Source organism: Urtica dioica, chromosome 1 (assembly GCF_054948205.1).
Source record: "Urtica dioica subsp. dioica isolate 48M chromosome 1, U.dioica_male_clone48M_v1_H2, whole genome shotgun sequence".
Taxonomy (NCBI): domain Eukaryota; kingdom Viridiplantae; phylum Streptophyta; class Magnoliopsida; order Rosales; family Urticaceae; genus Urtica; species Urtica dioica.
In genome coordinates this window covers 5,647,032-5,663,638 of record NC_142756.1, presented here as the reverse complement: position 1 = coordinate 5,663,638, position 16,607 = coordinate 5,647,032, and the positions used below count along the sequence as shown (strand labels likewise).

Sequence of the window (16,607 nt, the reverse complement as noted above, 5' to 3'; positions counted from 1 at the left end):
TGAGTCATAATTCGCTGAATGAGAGCGAGAAATGAAAGTTTGGAAGAGTTATTGATAAAGGACGACGGAGAACACAATGAAAGAGAGATTATGAATTCTATGTTATTTTGAGCTCAGATTGAATAAGTTGGGAGTTTTTAAACTACTTAATTCGAAACTCTACCGAAATTTCGGCAGAGTTTCCCATATTATACTGACAAACCAAAAACCTGCAAAATTATTTAAAAACATACATAAACCATCCAGAACTATCCTATAAATTAGCTCAGCCCTAAACCGAACCTCCGTGGTTCGATCACAACATTTATAAATGAAAAATCGAAATAAACAAAATATCACAAACTAGCAAAACATGTCACAAACTATTTTTCTTATTTAAACTTACAATTTCATTTCATGTTAAACAAACTAAAACTAATCACAAATTCATTAACTTAATTTTAACCTAAACTTCATTTTATATTAAACATGTCACAAAACATCAAAACATGTCACAAAACATTGTAATTAATTACAATTTCTTTACAATTACAATTAACATACTAATCAAAATTAAATTAAAGAACCTAAACATATTACTAACTATGTAATTAAAATTTACAATGATTAACTACAATTATATTAACTAACATTTACATTTACATACTAACACTTAACATTCTAAATAATTACTTACTAACATATCTATTTAATTAACTAACATTTACATACTAATTAACTAACTAACTAACATTTTATATCAATTAACCTAATTAACTAAACTAACTAAACTAACAACACAAACAATTTTTTTTTTAAAAAAAGGCTAGACTTACTTGGACAGCTCGGGACAACAGGGGACGGCTCGGTGAAACGGCGGAGGAGGGATCGAGGCAGCGACGGTTCGGTGCAGCGGGGAGAGAGACTCGTCGAGGACAGGGACTCGTCGAAACAGCAGGGACGCGCGAGGCAGCTCGGGACAGCAGCTTGACGAGGCTGAGCACGGGACAACGCATCAGTTCAGTCAAAGGGAAAATAAGAGAGAGAGAGAGAGAGAGAGAGAGAGAGAGAGAGAGAGAGAGAGAGGCAGTGAGAGATAGCTTACCGGGATTGCAGTGACACCGAGGCTGAGCACGCGTCGAGGCAGCGGGGCTGTCGGGGCAGAGACGCCGAGGCTGTCGAGGTCGGAGAGAGTGAGCCGGAGAGTGAGAGGTGAGGCAGAGAGAGAGCCGGGGAGTGAGAGGTCGGAGAGAGTGAGACTGAGGCAGAGAGAGAGCCGGAGAGAGTGAGGCAGAGAGAGAGCCGGAGAGAGAGAGTGAGGCAGAGAGAGAGCCGGAGAGTGGGAGCCGGAGAGAGTGAGGCAGAGAGAGAGCCGGAGAGAGTGAGGCAGAGAGAGAGCCGGAGAGTGGTGGCGCGCGCGGCTTGGCGGAGGAGCTGCTGGCCGCCGATCGAAGCTCGGCTTGACGGAGGAGCTGCTGCCGGCGGAGCGTGGCTGGTGTCGCAGATGAGGCAGAGAGAGAGAGACGCGGCGGAGGTGGTGGAAAGGGCGGAGCGCGGCGGAGGTCAGAGAGAGAGAGTCTTTGTACACAGGTTTGGCTCGGTTTTTTTTTTTTAAGTGCAGGGCTTTTTTTTTTGAAGTGCAGAGAGTTTGAGCGGCTGGAGAAGAAAGGATCGCGACCTGGGTTTTTAAACAAAACCCTAATAATCAGGTGCGACAGAATCGCACCTGATTATTCTTCAGATGCGACTAGTCGCATCTGATGAGTTATCAGGTGCGACTAGTCGCACCTGATTATAAAAATAAAAAATAAAAATTTCATTCGCCACGTCAGACTAATGAAATAAAAGAGGGGGAGATGAGGCCCGCTCAAAAATTTCAAACTATCTGATGCGACATAGTCGCACCTGAAAGTTTCAACATATTTTCAGGTGCGACTAGTCGCATCGGATTGTCAAAATCAAAAGACAATTTGAGCGAATTTTTTCGGCTTCTGATTGACTATCAGATGCGACTAGTCGCACCTGAAAGTTATTTAGATGCGACTTTTAGGTGCGACTAGTCGCATCTGATAGTCTTGCGCATCAAAAAATCAATTTTGTAGTAGTGCTACCTGATCAATAAAATGTTGGAACTTTTGTACTCCTAAAACCATTACATGATGTTCTTCTACCCAAGTATGGCTTCAGAGATATAGCTTAAACCCCCACTAGGACTATATCTCCAAGCATCCAGTTCGGCCTCTTTCTAGCTTATCTTTGTTGTTTGTAAAATTTTCGCTCCAATTCTATTAACTCTCATATGTAGTGATTTCAAGCAAGGGAGAGAATGGATGAAATAGATGTATAGTGTTGGGCTTACGATGCTGAAAAGTAGTGGGTTTTTAAAAGCTATACTGAAAAGAAAAAAAAAAGAAAAAAAAAGTGCGTAATTATTTTATACTTGTGTGTCTAATAGGGTATCAATTTTACCTTGATTTAATCTTTTTGTATACTGTCATTATTATCATTTTTTTATACAGTAATATAAATGTATGCCTTCTCAAATGGTGCGCTGACATTTAAAATGTGTATATAATTCAATAAATGTATATTGATATTTTATAGATGTATATTGAGAATTGACTACTTAACTGTACACCGATTGCTTGTATATCGAAAATATATAATGTATATTGAAACCTATATACTAAAAATTATATACCGAAGGGTTTTATCATCATAAATATTTGAAAACTAATATGTTTTAAAATCACGGTCGTTTTGGAAAAAAAAACTTTCAAAAAACGTTAATATTGCAATTCTCTTGCTTTGATTGGAGTGGTTCATCAACACTTTTTTAAACTGACCATAAGAATAACGTTTTTATCGTGAAAATATTTTTTTCATAAACAATTATTTTTCTTGATGTTAAAAAAAGAATTCACTGTTTTGAGTTTTTTTTTACGTTGTTATTGTTTACAATTTAATTCATAAAAAAAAATTATTTATCGTTTGATAAAACACTATTTTCGTGATAAAATTAATTTAGAGCTATTTTAGTAACTAATCACCGAAAATGGTTATTTTTTACATAATATATTTGTAAGTTCTTATACAATATAATCGATAAGTATAATATCGTGTTCTATAGTATATTTGTCGGTAGAATTATGTCGATAAAAATCAATATTGATATTTCAATCACTATAATGCTAATTGGTATCAGTTGATAGTAGATATTTAAATATCGTTACAAAACTACAAAGAAAATAGTATGTGTTTGAGTTGAATATTAATCAAAGAATGAGATAAAAATTCGCATCCAAGTCTATGCCTAACAAAATTATATTTATATATATATGTATATAATATCTCTTTCTCTTACATATTATCTCCCATCAAAGTTTTCTTTTTTCTTTTCAGCTCGCCAAACAAAGTACACATGTAAGTTAAATGTTATACCATCTTATTAACAAGTAGACTAGAATCCAAACCAAACAATATTTAATATAATTATTTTTGTAATCAAATTCTCATTGGCATTCTCTTCTCATTTTTATTTTCCAACCAAACCAAAGGAAACCAAACGTGCCCCTAAAGTAATAATAGACTCAGAGAAATTAGTCCTAACTCCTAAGTCTCCTAACCGTCACTGTCTCTCTTTCTCACCCCTCAATTTGTTACTTTAAGCCAACCTCTCTCTCCTCTCTCTCTCTCTTGCAATTCCAACAGAAACCCAGATTTTTCTTCAACGGAATTAAACTAAAGCCAACAGCTTTTCTTGTTTTCATTTGATGAGCTGTGGTGTTCCCGATTCCATGGAATACTGCTATAGCTCGTCTTCTTCTTCTTCATATGGTCAACAAACGACATCCACCGACACCGATTCCATGCCCGAAACGACGTCGCCGTCGATCTCGACCATTCATCGCGCGCTTTCCCTCGTCCTATCCGACGGCCACGAATCGAAGCTCGAAGGCGCTCGCGAAATCCGAATGCTCACGAAGACCTCGCAGACTTGCCGGCGATTGCTCTCCGACTCGGTAGCTCCGCTCACCTCAATGCTCCGAGTCGTGGACTCGCCCGAGTCCAACGAGTCTGCTCTTCTCGCTCTCCTCAACCTCGCCGTCAGAGACGAAATGTAACAGCCTCTCTCTCTCTATATCTCATATTTTGTTATTTTAGCTAATAGGGGAATATTTTGTGGTTCTTGTGTTTTATTTCTTGGAGTTTGTGGGTAATTTCCCTGTGATATCTGCAATAATTTTCCTCGGATTCCTCAATCTTGACTATAATTATATTTATTAAATAATTATATATTGGAAGCCCAATTTTTTAATTTTGTTTGCCTTTTTGTTTGTGTCCGACTCGCTGTCTGGACGAGAAATTGCCTTTTAAAAATCAAGAAAACATGTTAATCAAGTTTTTTTTGGCGTCTCGTTGTCTTTTAAAGACTTATTGCTCTGAGTGGCAGTGGATTTTATTCTAGCCTCCTTCTTTATCTAAATTTCTGGTTTTCTGAATCGCCGCTGTAAAGTTTTGGACTAATAACGATTTGTTTAGAATTAACATTTTTTTTTGTTGATTGCAATAACACAGATTCTCTGATTGCTTTTGTGTGCTCTGGTCAGAAAAATGAAGCTTGTTATATGGAAATAACGGGCTAATTAATATGACTTCCGTTTTACACAGTTTTTTTTTTTTTTTTTTTTTTTTTTTAATTTTCTTTCAGATAGCCAAATTACATGGCTGCTGTTTCTGTAGATAACTAGAAAATGACTTGTTTGGAAGGGCTAATTTGAAATTCCAATTTATTTTTACAAATTTCAATAAATGTCACAGGTTAAGTTTTTTTATTTTTAGAATATGTTTCTCACTTTAAATATTTTTCACACGGGTCCATTTTGCCTTTATGTTTTTTAATGGTTTTAATCGTGATTCTGAAGTAAAGTATGTTCTTCTTTTTACAAACCGTAGTGGGTTTGCCTTCAGATAAAAGTCTCCTCTATGATTCCTTATGTCATTTTGCCATTTTCTCAACAAACAGGCTATAGTATTTTTCTTCAATTCACTAGGACAAGATTTTAAATTGATATTCTTTACACTGACATAGTATTTTCTTCAAAACACGATGGAATGTTCGAAGAATTCGATAGTCGTAATTTGTCTCAAAGTCTTTGGCAAGAACACAAACCCTAATCTTGTTACACTCAACGATTCAGGAACAAGGCCAAGATCATCGAGGCCGGTGCATTGGGACCGATCACCGGCTTCCTAACTTCAGAGAGTCCGAGCCTACAGGAATACGCGGCCGCGACTTTGCTCACTCTATCGGCTTCGCCGAACAGCAAGGCGGTCATAGGATCCTCCGGGGCGATCCCTCTCCTCGTCGAGGCCCTCAAACATGGGACTTCTCAGGCGAAAGTCGACGCGGTGATGGCTCTCTCTAACCTCGCGACTCACCCGGGAAACCTCGCGGCGGTCCTCGAGGCGGAGCCGGTGGGGCCGCTCGTCGACCTTCTCCGGCGCTGCAAGAGATCCTCGAAGGCCGCCGAGAAGTGCTGCTCGCTGATGGAGTCCCTCGCCGGGTCCCACGAGGCGAGGCTCGCCCTGACGGAAAAAGACGGCGGCGTCCTCGCGGTGGTCGAGGTTCTCGAGAACGGGTCGCCCAAGGGCCGGGACCACGCCGTCGGAGTCTTGCTCACGATGTGCCAGAGCGACCGGCACAGGTACCGAGAGCCGATTCTAGGGGAAGGCGTGATCCCAGGGCTCTTGGAGATGACCGTGCAGGTAAAAAAAAGATGGGCAGAACGGTTAACCGGTTACACCTTTACCCATTTTAGACGGTTAACAGTTAAAAAAACCTGTTGTTAACAGTTAAAAAACCTGTTATCCGTGATTTTTTTTAAATGGTTAATTCAATATATTATTGAGAAATTGCCACCATTACTACCATCTCATAACATTTTCCCTCATTTTCCACTAAAACTATAATTTGAACAAAAATACTAGCAAAAAGAGGAGAAAATATTTTATATCCATTTTTACCCTCTTCTTTTTTGTTCTTTTACTTTTTTTTTTTTTTTTTTTTTTAATTTCTCTAGAGTCTAGCAAAAAAATCTGTTTTTTTTTTATTTATTTTAAATAAAGCCATTTCATTTTCTTCTGACTTCTGAAATTTGGATTTTTGAGGTTAGGATCGATGGTGATTGAGGGGTAGATAGCAAATATTAGAAAATAAAAGGCTAAGGGAAAAAGAGTATTTGAACACATGGTCCACTAGTAGATTTGTCCAAATTATAGTTTCGACGAAAAATGGGAAAAATGTTATCAAATGATAGTACTTGTGGCAAATTTTTCTATATTATTTTCTTGATGGTTGAATTTAACCATAAAATAACCGGTTGAACTGTAAATTACTCGACCGATTGATTTTAACCGATTGACAAATGCCCACCTTTACGTGCAGGGAGCTCCGAAAGCCAAGGCAAGAGCGAAGACTCTGCTGCGGCTTCTGAGGGACTCGGCGTACCATAGGTCGGAGCTGGAACCGGAGACGCTCGAGAACATCGTGTGCGACATCATCTCGCGGATCGACGGCGAGGATCAGTCGGGCAAGGCCCGGAAGATGCTGGCGGAGATGGTGCAGGTCAGCATGGAGCAGAGCTTGAGGCATTTGCAGCAGAGAGCGATCGTTTGCACGCCCTCCTCTGACCTTCCTTTGAACACCGCTTGCACTTCTGAGGTTTCTTTCAAGTAAAAAAAAAAAAAGGTCTTCTCTTTGCTTTTGCTTTTGGTGATGTTTTGTTGTGAGATAAGTTTGTTTGATATTAGCGAGAGAGAGAGAGAGAGAATGCCAGTCCAGGCCGGTGCTGCTGTGGTGTCGAGTGACTGGTGGAGTCAATAAATCTGAAACTGATTAGTTGGTCGAGATATATTGCATATATGTGTTGTGTACTTATCGATTGGTTAATAATAAACACTGTGTGTGTCTGGTTATATTTACCGGTTTTGTCTGCCGTATATGTAAATAATTCAGTTTTGTAAAGGGTTTAATGCAAACTAACTTTGTAGATTAATAATCTGTGGGTTTGTCCATAGAGCTCATATACATATAAAAAAATAAAAATAAAAACCAGGTGGACATGTTATAAAGAAGTCAGAAAATATTGAACGAAGGTGAAAATTGAAAATAGAAAAACTACATAAAAAATAATCTTAGCTTCGCCAGTGTCCGTCAACAACCCTGGCGGCGAAGACTTCATTACCTATGGTAATTTAGGCAACAAATTATTGTCACATCTCTGACAAGTTAATCAACATGAACACCTGCTCTTCTCTTGAGTTTATTGTATAATTTGTTGATATTCAAAATATACAAAGCAGATGAATAAGTCGAAAAAGAGATGGTTGAAAAAAAATAATCCCTTTTTAAAGTTATATTTCATTCAGAGGATACTATGAATTTTTATTATGTTCCATCAACACACTAAAGAGGTTATATGCTATATCCGGCGTGGAAGTAGGCCAACGTTTCGTAGTATTTTTTTTTTTTTTTTGGAGCAAATAATAACTTATTATAGTGTCCAAGAGCATGTTTAATTTAAGAGCATTATGTTGAGTATCAAATACAATCATTTTAATTTAAGAGCATGTTTTAAGTCCAAGAACATCAGTCGCATAGGACATGGTCGACGTTCCACTTCGATGATGTCGGTGGCGCATTGATTGCGAAAATGGCAACAAAAATAGATTCCGTGATGGAGACGAACCGGGCAAGATGATGATCTAGTCTGGGTTTTATGATGGGTAATTCTATTAACTTATCAAAGAACTTTCTTTTGCATTCTTGCAATTATTTCCTGATGAATGTGAAGAAAGTGTACCAGGTTTCTTGTAATTAGAATCCGAAAGAAGCATATCTGCTATTCATGCGGATAACAGGTTCCTTTTGTTATAGATTCAATGGTTTAAGTACCCATGTTAACCATCACACTATCAGCGACTATTACTCGTTGGCATGAGGTATTTATCATTATTTATGTTATTTACATATAATTTATCAACTCTAAATTGAACAACCTTGAGACTATTGGTGTTGCATAGTGACATTTTTATTAATTGTTGGTAACGCGGGCATATTTATTCATAAAAACTATGTTTTGTAAAAAAAAAAAAAAAAATTAAAAAAAAAATTATAAACTACCCCTCAATTTATTTTTCATAAGTGGTTTATATGTGGGTTACCCATCTTCTATAAAAATATAGATTAGGATTTGATTTCATGAGATGAAGCAATAAATGATCTAATCTCCATATGTGGAACGGTACTCTAATCAAATATGCTATGCTGTACAACAATGATATATTGCCATTAGTGAAGACTAAGCAAAATAAATACTTTTGTAAAGTGGTTCTTGATTCCACCATTTTTACTTTTAATCGTAAAAAATAAACCAGACAAATCATTTTTTTTTAGATAACATTCATTTGTCACTCCCACTTCGATGACCATTATCATTCCATTTTCATTTTCTAAACCAAACGTGCCTCAATATAATGGTCATCCTAATTTACCGAAACGGCAAACTGCAAGTTTTTGCATTTCGCTCTATTTTATTCCGATCTCATTATCATCTACCAAACACCCCATAAAAGTTAAAATATCGATACCGATATTGATATCGAAGTTCTGATTTTACTGATATATTGACTATTGACTAGTATATTGATTGGTTTCTTATAAAAATATACATATTGACTACCAATAATACCGATGATATATCGTTGATATATTACTTACCGACGGGTATTGATAGGTGTGTTTCGTACGCGTTAAACTCCTATTTTCCGGCTTGAATCTAGCTAATTCTCGGGTGTTTTTGATGGTTTTAAGAGTGATTATGATGATTAAAAGGTTCAAATGAGTAAAAGAGCCTCTATAAGCTGTTTGGAGTAATTTTCAAACAAAACGGAGTACAAGATGCGAATGGACAAAAATATGGAACTCTGCGCGCCGCACACTACCCTTTGCGCGCCGCGCGGAATGTTACGCGAGTCTCCGAACAATATGAGCGTTTTGTGCATTACCTGCATGTTCAACCTCGCGCCGCGCGCTACCCTCTGCGCGCCGCACGAGGCTTGTGCACCATCTCCGAACGATATGCGTGCTCTGCACACTTTCCGAAAGCTTCGAAGCACGCCGCACACAACTTCCTTCGCGCCGTGCAGTGTGCCCCTCGCGCCGCGATCCTCTTTCTGGGCGATGCGAGGTCCCGTCAGGCAAAACAGGAAATTAACGATTTTTTAATCGTTTTGAGCCGTCGGATAGGTTTTAATGACACATATGACTCCGAAAATCAGCAAGAAACCTATATAATCAGCTCTTGTAACCTAAAACTACACTTTTGCCTTTATTTTAGTTTTTCTTTTTCTGTTTGGCTACCAGAGAAGAAGATCACCGTTCGTCGCGATTGACAACTGCGGTTTCAGCGTTTTCTTTCTTATCCCTATCCTTGGAATTGCCGTTTATGTTCATTTATTTTATTATGATTTTCATGGATTGCTTTTGTTTTTTTTTTTTTTCTGTTACTCTCGTCACTGTGAACTAAAACCCTTAAGGGTGATGGCATAGTTTTCTCAATTATGGTTGTGGATTAATCATGTTTATTTAATTGAAGTATTATTTTCATGTTCTTTTTCTCTATCGCTTGAATTAATTCCATGCTTCATGCTTGGCTGAGATTAACTACCTTATTCATTATTTCTAGGATTGTTTAGTTTCTCGAGAGAGAATTAGATAATCGGGCATAAGAATTATTTCATCATAGTACATTCATAAGCTAGAGATAGTTAAGCTGCTACGAAGACGTGTGAACACTTTTGTTTTAAACGTTTGTCGTATTTTAAAGGTTTAAGATCGAGATATATAAAAACTCGATATTGACATAGGTTGTTAGATCCTCGAGATAGATTTAGCGATAATATTATGTGAGTGTGATTAGTGAAGAAAGAGATCCGAAAAATTGTGCGTAATTCTAGGAATTTCCACCATAGGAGAGTTTAGCGAAGCCGTTGCCATCGCCTTCCTCATATCCGTTCACTTGTATTTTAATTTGCTTGTTTTTTTAAGTTTTGCAATTTAGATAATAATCTCCTTGTTTGCTTTGAGTTCAATTCACTGTTAGCTCATTTGATTTTCGGTTAAGCAAAGTCTTTGTGGGATCGACTCGTACTTACAAACTTTATTACTTGAGCGACTACGTGTACTTGCGTACAGAAATATCGCAATACGTATACCAACTCATATCTTATAACAAAATATAATTATTAATATACTGTATATGTATTTTTTTAAATGTATTTAATATATACCAACATGTCTAATAAATATACATAGATATATGTATTTTTATGTATTTATACATATATAATGTAAAAGAAAAACAAAGAATCGTAACTGCAATGAAAATCGTACATACACATGCACAAAGAATTTCGATCACTTATGTACGCGCGCAAAAAAAAAAAAAAAAAAAAAATCGTACATACAAGTGAAGGCTTGAATACAATTGTGCATGTAGTAATAATTTTAAACGTAGCCCGCAACCATGGTAAAAGTGCAATCTATTTTAATTAGAAACAAAACAAAAAATATCGATAATATATCGGTAATTTAGTGAATTTTTATACCGTCGATATTTTAAACCTTTTAAAAAACAACACAAATATAAGCGAATAAAAAAAGATACGTCGTAAGAATTATTATTAATGATACGAAGTCTATTTGTTTTTTTGTTTCATTCCTTGTTGACACTTAAAAAATAATAATAGGCTGTTGTTTCCTTGAAAAAAAAGGTGGGCTAAGTAACTAGCCCAATCAGCTCCCCTCTTTTAAAATTGTAGTCTAACTACTAACATATTTAGGAAAGTGGTAATTTGTTAGAATAACCTTTCAATATTCCAATAATACCCTTAAGGGTTATAACGATATTAACATTAATATTATTAACTGTCAGAATAAAAAATATTAACATTTATGTAAGTTTGACAATTAATTTTAATAATGATAATAAGAACAATTATTTGATCTATGCATGGATAGTTGGATCTAAAATCACATATGTGGGCACAAGTGAAATGTTGATCACTTGGGGGAGCATTTTACACATTTGGTGTGTGTACGACCCGGACAGACAAACTTTGATTTTTGATGTGTCATTTAAGCACCGTTACAACACACTAACTGTGGTCGCTACGATGGTCATATTAAGACTTGATTTAAATCTTGAAGTGGTCACGGACTTTTAGTTTGTATTATTGGGTTCTTTAACTCATTTTTTAATGGCTACATGTAGATGTCTAAATACTTATGCCTGGGAATTCGGGATATAATCTGAGGGAAAAGTGGTTCGGAGATACAGAATCCGGCCTTCCTGAAAGAAGGTCAATATTCACTCACCTAAGGGTTGATTCTGTTGGAATCGATCTAGGGTTTGAGAAAATAATTAACGCTTCGGTAAGCGGCGGAATTTTAAAAATTTTCTTTTACAAGTCAAAACAGTTTTTACTAACCTAGACAAAAGAGCAAGTACACGTAATTAAAAACTATTATGAGCTAAGAAGTTTACTAACCTTTCTTGAAGCTTGATCTTTGAGAAGCTCTTAAAAAGTTGCAACGCTCGTCTCCCCTCGCAGCACGTCCCTCTTTCTTTCCTTGGCACCTCGAGCAACCACGAAAGTTTCTATCACTAAATCACTCGAGAGAAAAGGAATTAGTGAGTGGGCACTTTTAAACACTACGACTTAAGAACGAGTCTTGAAGTCGCAGAGCTAAACTCTAGGTCAAATGAGGACCTAGGTGCCAAAACAAAATCGAAAATAAACTAGAGAGAGAGAGAGGAGTTCGGCCAAAGTTCTAGAGAGAGAGTCTCTCAAATCTCTTAAACTTGGATGATTGAAATGTGAGGAATGAGGCTCCTATTTATAGGAGGAGGATTACCTTCAAAAGGTAGTTTCCTCTTTTCCTATTGCCTTGCACGTCCAACATGCCTCATGAAGGCTTAGGATTTGTTTCCTCATTTGATTTCCTCTTAGTTGGCCGAAAATGCACTTTCCTTCTTAAGGAAATTTGTTTCCCCTTTTTCTTTTGGCAAGTATCTTCATACATCAATGCACAAAATAAACTCTCTTTCCCACTATGGCATGAACGAAATTCAGCCTTATTTTCCTTGGGTTGGACGAAATTTGAGCTTCTAGAAGGAGCTTCTAGATGTTTCTTTATTTGTTCATGACAACATAAGAAAAACCCATTAAGAATTTTCAAGTAAAATTCTATGAAATGAAATTAATCCTCAAGGCCCAATTACACTAATATGGTTGAGTAATATTTATTTCATTTGTCATCATATGACAATGTCAAAAAAATTTATTGACATTTTTTTCGTCCTATGTCCAAAAAGACAAAAATACCCTTTTGACAATTTTCGTAAAACTGTCTCGTTCTTGTTTTGACTTAGCTTTCAGTTTAACTATTCCTACTCGATGTGATTCGTGACAGTGACCTCATGGACCCAAATGAACAAAGCTTGAGCTAAACACTTGGACTCAAAAGTTCACAAACCTTTTCCAAGTTTAGCTTAATGCCAACTGACTCCACTAAAGAGTTGACACTGAAAATCTCTCGGTTCAAATGAATTTATTTTCTACTCAAGAATTCACCTAATTATAATGAGCGGATCCACTGATTATTATCTATGTTTACCCTTCATGAATGTCATCAGCTAGTCGGGATTTACTAAATTACCATTTTACCCTTCTAGCTGTTATTTCCTCAACTCCTTTGTCGCTTGTGAATAAGTTAGAAACAATGTATTGACGAGGAGCTAACAAGTCACATTGTTTCATCCAAAAGAGTCAGGACTCAATTTGGACACTGGTCAGTTCATTTATTCACACTCCAAGGAACAAAGCATGAGGTGACATACATTGCATTTCAGCAATCTTGTACATGAATTCCATATCTATGAGAACTTCACAAAGTTACTCATGACAGACTCACAACTTAGTACTTCACCAATAGGCCTTGTTCGGAATCACATAGTGAGTCCGAACTTTGACTTTCTCAAATGAGAATACTAAGGTGTGAAATGACATGTCTCATTTCAGGATTAAGGTAAGCATGACGCAATTCATACATAGTGACTTCGAGACATAAGAGGTTAAATGGTTTGTTCTTATATTGTCTCTAGAAGTGCACTGGTCAATTCAGTACCTTCGGAAGATACCTAGAAGAACTATAGAGTCCCCAACTCTCAATGCCTCATAACCAGACATCATAGATTCTTCTAACAATCATACTGAGGTCAATAGTCATTTGACCCTAAGATTGCGAATATATCGTTTTAAGCAAACTACGAAGAGTTTGTTCATGCAAATCTACATTTGTCTCTTCGTAAGTTGTTAAGTTTGTTTATGGACTAAAAGACTAAGGTTTTATCATAAAGCTTCAAACAAAGAAAGAATGAATGAACGTTTCAACTTTATTAATAATGAATAAGCAATTACAAGCAAGAGTCTTCGTAAGACTATATGACATCAAATGTACATAAATAGATACTACTACTCTTCTTGTGGGCACCATTGACAACAAACTCCCACTTGACTCAAAGAAGATGTGAGTAGTCCTACATGCCTAATCCCTCACGATGTTGGTCGAAGACCTTGTTCGCTAGGGCCTTGGTGAATGGATCTGCCAGAGATCTACTTCACCTCCACGTCTCCGCGCTGCGCGATCTCTCGAATCAAATGGTATTTCCTCTCTATATACTTAGAGCGCTTATGGCTTCGAGGTTCCTTTGAGTTAGCGACAGTCCCACTATTATCACAATAAAGGGTCATGGGCTCGTCGACGTTTGGAACAACTTCCAAATACTTAAGGAATTTTCTAAGCCATACAGCCTCTTTGGATGCTCCACAAGCAGCCACATATTCTGCTTCCATTGTGGAGTCAGCAATGCAAGATTGCTTAATACTTCTCCACACAACAGCTCCACCATTTAGGATGAACACAGATCCCGAAGTGGATTTCCTGGAATCCTTATCCGCTTGAAAATCGGAGTCGGTATATCCCGTCATAGTCAGGTCAGTACCTGAGTATGTAAGCATCAAGTTCCTAGTTCTTCGAAGATACTTAAGAACATGCTTAACAGCAATCCAGTGCTCGGGTCCAGGGTTGGATTGGAAACGGCTAACTACGCCAACGGCGAAACATATATCAGGTCTAGTGCAAAGCATAGCATACATGAGGCTTCCTACGGCAGAGGCATAAGGAATTTTTCTCATGTCTTCAATCTCTTGTGCAGTCTCGGGAGACTGGTCCTTAGAGAGTGAAACTCTATGCCTAAAGGGTGTTTGACCCCTCTTGCAGTCTTGCATCGAGAATCGATCCATCACCTTATCAATATAAGATGCTTGAGAGAGCGACAGGGTCCGGTTTTTCCTATCTCGAAAGATTTGGATTCCCAGAATGTATGCGGCTTCTCCTAGATCCTTCATATCGAATTGCTTTGCCAGCCAGACCTTAACCTCAGATAACTTACCCACGTCATTACCAATGAGTAGTATATCATCGACATATAGTACCAGAAACACAACTTTGCCTTCGTGTATTAACTTGTAAACACAAGGCTCATCTATTGACTGTTCAAAGCCGAAGCTCTTTACAGTTTCATCGAATCTAATATTCCATGACCTAGATGCTTGCTTTAGTCCATAAATGGATTTAAGCAACTCACAAACATTGGTCTCTTGACCTTTATCCACGAAACCGTCTGGTTGAGCCATGTAAATGCGCTCGTCAAGATTGCCATTCAGAAAGGCTGTCTTGACATCCATTTGCCAGATCTCATAGTCGAGAGCTGCAGCTATGGATAGGAGTATGCGGATGGATTTAAGCATCGCGACTGGCGAGAAGGTTTCTTCATAGTCAATCCCTTCTTGTTGGGTATAACCCTTCGCCACAAGTCGTGCTTTGAACGTCTCGACGTTCCCATCAGGACCCCTTTTCTTCTTGTATATCCACTTACACCCTACGGGTTTAATCCCTTCAGGAAGGTCTACAAGTTTCCAGACTTTGTTGACATACATCGAGTGCATTTCAACTTTCATGGCGTCAAGCCAAAGGTTTGATTCAGAACAAGGCATCGCTTGGCTATAGGAAACAGGGTCATCCATGTCGGAGACGGCTACAAGAGAGTCTCCATAAGACATGTACCTGTCATGCTTTTGAGTAGCCCTCCCACTACGTCGAAGTACTACTTGACGAGATTCTGATGAGTTAGGTTGTGTTTCAGTTGGGGTAAGAACAGTTCTTACAGATGAGGTAGAAGCTTCCTCACCCAACTTTTCTTCAAGCACAATTTTGCTTCTAGGTTTCGCATCCTTCATGAAGTCCTCCTCAAGGAAACGAGCATTCGTGCTAACGAAAGTCTTATCGTCCTCGGGACTATAGAAAATGAAACCTTTGGTTTCCTTTGGATATCCCACAAACAGGCACAATTCTGACCTACTAGCCAACTTGCTAGTCTTTTGCCTTAGCACATGTGCAGGGCAACCCCAAATTCGGATGTGGCCCAAACTTACTTTACGGCCAGTCCATCTTTCATAAGGAGTACCAGGAACCGTTTTAGACGGAACTTGGTTCAGAATGTAAGCGGCTGTTTCGAGGGCATATCCCCAAAAGGAAAGCGGGAGTGATGAGTAACTCATCATCGATCTAACCATCTCCATAAGAGTTCGGTTTCTTCTCTCTGACACTCCGTTTTGTTGAGGTGTGCCAGGTGCGGTAAGCTGAGAAGCGATACCTTCTTCTTTAAGAAAGTCATCGAACTCTCCAGACATATACTCACCACCTCGATCAGATCGAAGGGTTTTGATCACGTGCCTGTTGGATGAGCGGACCACATACATCAGAATGTATTAGTTCCAGCAACTCAGTGGCTCTTCGACCTTTATCAGAGAAAGGTCGCTTAGTCATTTTTCCTTCTATGCAGGATTCACAAGTAGGTAGTGAACCTATTGCAGAGGCTTGGAGTGGACCATCCCTCACAAGTCTCTTAATCCTTTCTATACTGATATGACCAAGTCTTAAGTGCCATAGGTGTGTTGATTTTGTTAGATCGGAGGATTCAGAAAGTTTGATCCTCTTTGGCTCCCTAATTAGATCATTATCTATTTCGGTGTCTAAAAGAGAAGGTTGGGTGGGATAGATGTAGAAAAGAGCATTCTTCATATATGCATCAGTGACAAAAGAATTATCAGGAAACGAAATACGAATTCCATTCTTAATGAACTTTAAACAATAATCTTGCTCACGAAGACGAGCAACGGATATTAAGTTCTTCCCAAAGGTAGGAACAAAATATACATTATTCAAGTTTAAAGTGCGGTCTTCAAAAGACAGCGTCACGGATCCCACAGCCTTTGCAGACACCAGGCTCCCATCACCCCATTTGAAACAGAACTCGCCTTCCTCTAAGCTTTTGGTTTTCTTGAAACCATTCAAGGAACAACAAATATGGTTAGTAGCAGCGGAGTCAAGAATCCACGTTGATACATTATCAGCTACTAAGCATGCTTCGGTAACTAGT

General features: G+C 38.0%; 1 protein-coding gene across 1 annotated transcript; it reads left to right on the top strand.

The window, feature by feature from the left end:
* Window positions 1–3,493: 3,493 nt before the first annotated feature.
* Window positions 3,494–6,963, top strand: LOC149406723 (ARM repeat superfamily protein). The gene is made up of 3 exons (XM_089608405.1): window positions 3,494–4,099; window positions 5,181–5,748; window positions 6,428–6,963. Exons 1-3 carry the CDS (start codon window positions 3,753–3,755, stop codon window positions 6,716–6,718), a joined length of 1,206 nt encoding a protein of 401 aa, XP_089464531.1. The 5' UTR covers window positions 3,494–3,752; the 3' UTR covers window positions 6,719–6,963.
* The last annotated feature ends 9,644 nt before the right edge of the window (window positions 6,964–16,607 follow it).

Excerpts from the sequence above, each read along its gene's own strand:
- LOC149406723 (XM_089608405.1), top strand. The coding sequence starts at position 3,753 with ATGAGCTGTGGTGTTCCCGATTCCATGGAATACTGCTATAGCTCGTCT. Across the intron at positions 4,100-5,180 it reads CTCGCCGTCAGAGACGAAAT|GAACAAGGCCAAGATCATCG; the intron begins GTAACAGCCTCT and ends TCAACGATTCAG. Across the intron at positions 5,749-6,427 it reads TCTTGGAGATGACCGTGCAG|GGAGCTCCGAAAGCCAAGGC; the intron begins GTAAAAAAAAGA and ends CTTTACGTGCAG.